At 31.6% G+C, this 5,281-nt stretch overlaps 1 protein-coding gene across 1 annotated transcript; it reads right to left on the bottom strand.

Moving 5' to 3' along the window:
• Positions 1-480: 480 nt before the first annotated feature.
• On the bottom strand, positions 481-4,948 carry LOC124544346 (cytochrome P450 CYP12A2-like). Its single transcript, XM_047122851.1, has 10 exons — positions 4,643-4,948; positions 4,131-4,258; positions 2,847-2,983; positions 2,591-2,709; positions 2,356-2,472; positions 1,995-2,273; positions 1,757-1,913; positions 1,432-1,644; positions 1,193-1,364; positions 481-976 (listed from the first exon to the last, which is right to left on the bottom strand). The coding sequence occupies exons 1-10, from the start codon at positions 4,699-4,701 to the stop codon at positions 822-824; spliced, it is 1,536 nt and encodes a 511-aa protein (XP_046978807.1). The 5' UTR covers positions 4,702-4,948; the 3' UTR covers positions 481-821.
• Positions 4,949-5,281: the final 333 nt, after the last annotated feature.

Here is a 5,281-nt window from a genome sequence, read left to right as displayed (position 1 = left end):
TTTTCATTAAAAAGTTTATATTGGAATGATATTTGAATATAACTGGACAATTTTGAAAGAGAAACGAAAGATTGTTGGTAAATTATTGCTTTATTTATGTTTCGAGCCGACCGTTTCTAATTATTTCAATATAATAGATATCCATAAAATATAAGTATTTAAACTTCCTTTTTCCTCGTTGCTTTTTTTCTAATGATTTAGTTATAATTGAAATAATATTGTTGTTGTAATTTATTATTAATTATTATTCATATGCTATAATGGACGAAAAGGTTATGTAGATTTTGAGGGTTATTTTCAGAATTATATTAACCAACGAGTATATTATAAAAATACATTGAAATAAGTTAAATATTGTTAAAGGACAGATAATGTACTTAAATTATAAAAAAAAAGTCAGAAATTACTTAAAAAGTTTATACCAAATAAAACATCATAAAAATAAACTTAAAGATAATAAATATTATACATGAAATATTAAAAAATTATTAAAATTTATACACCTTTAAAAAAATATATCACAAATCATGTTTCTTCCGTAGAAGGATAGTCTAGACTTAAAATATATGTTATTTTTTAAAATAATACTAGCAGTACTATCAATTCTGCAGAATATGTACTAAAAGGGATCAGGAATAAACCTTCCATTTATATACAATATCTAAATGAACTATTAAGGCTTTATATATCCCGTTGTTACTATTATATGCCGTATATTACATGTTATTATATATTATAAGGAACAACAAAGCAAGGGAAGTAATACCACAGTATGTATCTTGTACCCTATTTAGTCCTAATTAAACCGCTATATAAATATACTACTTAACATCCTTAAACACAAAGTTGAAGGGTTCCATGATGTAGTTGAGAGTACTAGGCTTAACCTTCAGCGGCGGTCCAAACCATTCCACGTGGAAGTTCTCTATCAACTTCTCGAGGAATATTTCCATTTCCAATTCAGCTATTCGACGACCTGTGACACAAAGAATGAGTAACTATAGTATGATAAGAAGCCAGGAACAATACAATGTTAATATTAAAAATTCATTTCAATATTAGTGAAGTTGAACATTTTTATTTTTAAAGATTTTATTTACTCATTCTATAATGAATATAGATATAAACAAACATCACGTACAGATGTGTCTTAAAGAGTAAATCTTTGTAAGCAATGAAAACGCTAATTTACCAATACAACTGCGAGCTCCAAATCCAAATGGGCTGAATGCAAATGGATGTGCGTTACTGTGATGCAATGGGTCAGTTTTATCGGTAATCCACCTTTCTGGTATATATTCCTTTGCCCTCGGGAAATGCTCTTCCATTGACGACAAAAATTGATGACCAAATGACACATGCATCTGGAAATAGAGGAGAATAGCTTGATTCCACTGAATATTTAAAGCGATAAAAATATCTTGTACTTACGTCTTTTGGTATTCTATACCCTAAAATATCGTATTCTTTTGTTGTCTGCCTCATATTTCCTGCAACCACTGGGAGCATCCTCATCGACTCTTTTATACACGCTTTTAAGTATGGTCGCTCTTCTTTTTCGGACATGATTTCTTCCCTTAACTTTATTTGCTTTTCTGGATTTGTAGCCAGTAAGTAAAGAGTCGCCGTCATGGTGTTGGCCGCCTAAAACAGTTCAGTGTTTATCATTTGAAATTGCATATGCATAGCATGCAGACGGGCGTACTGTGAATTGCATTTTTGAAAATGTAAGTTTTTTTTATTTACAATAACTTACCGTATCGACACCAGCAAACAACATATCACTGGCCATAATTACAGCTGTGTTTTCATCAATTTCCAGTAGTTTTTCCAAAATGCCTTTTTCTTCGTTTAAGTTTTTATCTCTGGTTTCAAGCTGTTTTATCGCTTTTCCAATAAAAAATTTACTGAGCCTAAAAAATATAAGGCATTAAATAGTTTTTATCTATTAATCAAAATGTGACTAGAAAACAAATAAAGAAAGATAAACGTACTCTACTTGATTTTCATACATCTTCATCGCCTTTTTAAATGTTGGGGTTGAAAAGTATCTCCATAGGCTTGGCTTGAAATCAATTACTTCTGCCGTTTTAAATATGTCGTGTACTGTCTGTATTAACTTCTTTTCCGGAGAATTTTCTGGTAAAGTGCGATCAAGGCAGTTAAGTCGACCCCCGAGTGCTACCAGAGCAATCGATTCCAAAGCCCACAAATTCATCTCCTCATCGAATTTTCCCTCCAACATATTTTTTTCATTACGTATAAGCTTCATTCTAAGAAATTAAAGAGATTTACGATTTTTTAATATTTGTAGTGCGGTAGTATTTCGTGAAAAGTTATGAAAAATTGTTATACCTTTTAATCATATCTTCAGCAACTTCTCTTAAGCTGCTTCTATACAGTTTAATAGTTTTAGGTTGAAGCATAATAGGGTTGACAGTTGACCGGAACTTCTTCCATGGTTCAAGTTGCCTAAAATTTGACAAATAATTATATTTCGGTTCAATTTTTTTACTGATTGTTAAAATGGCTACTAATAATAGAAGGTATTTCATCGTAATAGGATGTACATACTAAAATACTGACTCACTCAGTGATTAGACCTGTTGATTCATTCTGATCACGTTCCCTTTTCTTATATTTCTTCCTGAAATATTCCAAACTTTGAAAACCGATTCGAATCGGCATCCAATTTTCATTACGAAGTATCTGGAATTTGTATTTTATTTTGCATGGTCTTTGTGACAGCTTCCATCTACATTACCATTTTATATGGTATTACCATTAATATGGTAATGTAGATGCATTACCATTTTATGCGTTACAAATGTTTCGATAATACTTACTTGAGCCGAAGCTTCAGCGTCGAACAAAAAAATTATCGTAGGCGAACCAAACGCACCATCCAGTCTAACAATCGGTCCAAAATGCTGATACAGCTTTTCGGATATTCCCATATTAGTGTCAATTGTATGTAGTGAGCCTAAAAATGTTGACTCTTAAGGTATAGTTTTAAACAGTGTCAGAGTCCAGTTGTTAGAGCGTGTCAGTCTTAATCGTGTAATTTGAAATTATATCACATCATCAATCAACAATTTCGTGCATTGGAGTAGCATGAAGGGGATAATTTACCTGTGCCCAGCAAAAAAATATTTAACAGCTGTTACGTCAGTTAGAGCTGAGATGGCGCAGTGGTTAGAACGCGTGCATCTTAACCGATGATTTCGGGTTCAAACCCAGGCAAGCACCACTGTATAAATGTGCTTAATTTGTGTTTATAATTTATCTCATGCTCGGCGATGAAGGAAAACATCATGAGGAAACCTGCATGTGTCTAATTTCATCGAAATTCTGCCACATATGCATTCCACCAACCGGCATTGGAACAGCATGGTGGAATATGTTCCAAACCCTTTCCTTAATGGAAGAGGAGGCCTTATCCCAGCAGTGGGACATTTACAGGATGTTACTTTACTACTTTACTAACGTCAGTTGGCGTTAAATATTTAAGTATGTTTCTTTTCAATAAATGATTTATTAAATCCATCCAAGATACCAAAATACCTTGGTTGGAATTGGTTTGTAAATATAACAAGGAAATATTATAAAAATTTTAATATTTTCAGGATACCAACAATACTACAATATCAAAATCAGCCCAACACTCTAAGACGACGTCGACTTAAACATTGAAGTGAGTAAATTAAAAGCATAGTGTGTGCTGAAATAAAACTAGTTATAACGGATTTGAATCGCGTATATTAATTATTTTTAACATCCCGACGTTTCGAGCACTTTACAGGCTACAGCGTTCGTGGTCACGGGTCTACCCGTTTCATATTTTTCATTTTGATAATTTAATTTTACGTCTATGGACAGGTCTGCGGGGTATAGTCGTCTCGTATGCCGTCACGACAAACGGCTTGATTTATTTTGCGCCTTTTGCCGTTATCGTTATCTAACGTTGTCTGCGCAGTTACATGCATCATTTACCGTGTACTTCTCTGATATCTTTTGTTATCACAATAAACATATTTTTAACTCCATATTTATTTATTGATTTTCTTTAATAATAAAATATTTCAATAACTATCGATTTCTATGTTCCACATCGACTACAATAAACATACCTCCGGGAAGAAAATGATGTATTTGTCCAATTAGAGGTAAAGAAGACGGGCCAGGTATATCTCGCCATGACTTTAGTTCCAGACTATTCTCGTTACTATTAACGGTTGAACTGCTTACCGCCACTGACCTACAAAATTTTATTAAATGAATTTATATAAACAATTGAATGTGTTGATTTTATAATTGGTAATTATGAAAATATAAATGAAGTTATATTATACCTACATTAACTAACAAGAAATAATTAAACAAGGTTAATTATGTTGTTTGATAATACTTATTCGATAATAAGTACAAATGTATAGCTAAAATCAAGTTATTTACGATTATAATTTTTAATTACTTCTAATTTTATTTAAAATTTTCTCACAATTAATAGATTCTAATAATATTTACAAACTAACAAAAAAATTATGTATTTAGTATACCTATATAAATAAATAAGAAATTAAACTACAATATCGTACAAATATCGATTTGATGCAAATATGATTTATTAAAGTCAACTTACCTTACGAACTGCTTATTTACCACGGCCAAATTTATGACCGATCTCCTAAACGATTGCATGTTTTGCACAAACTATAAATAAACACTAGGATTCACTATATCACGTCCCCCTTCAAGGCTTTCAATACAATTGACTTCCACTTAGCGCAACACTAAGTGAAGTCTTTATCAGTTATTATCTTTTTAATCATGAAACATAAACATATCCACGCAACAAATGGACGTCTAATGATACGAACAGCGGGTCGACGTTTGCAAAGCGATTATTATTGTTATTGACCTTGGTCGTCATTTATACCGAAATAGTTATTATGCTTGTCTGCTTCGCCATTCTCTATCGCTGTGATAATATTACTAGCGTGTGTGACGTAGCGTGTCAAACGTTAATAGTATTTTTTCTGTTATTAACGCAGAAAACTACATTTAACAAGTAATATTTGTAAACAAGGCGTATTATTATTTACTAGATTATCAAATTAAATATAGATTACAATCGTGTTGTAAGTATAAAAGGAAAATACGTAATAAATATGTATGTAAAATAAATATTGTGTTTTTTTTTTCAAAATGCCTTAAAACATTTAAAAACGCTATAACGCTGTCTTGCAGTTTATTTAAAAATTTATCCGTTTTTTAGCTG

The sequence above is a fragment of the Vanessa cardui genome, chromosome 4 (genome assembly GCF_905220365.1).
Source record: "Vanessa cardui chromosome 4, ilVanCard2.1, whole genome shotgun sequence".
Taxonomy (NCBI): Eukaryota; Metazoa; Arthropoda; class Insecta; order Lepidoptera; family Nymphalidae; genus Vanessa; species Vanessa cardui.
The sequence above is the reverse complement of the archived record's forward strand: the minus strand, read 5'-3'. Positions and strand labels throughout refer to the sequence as shown.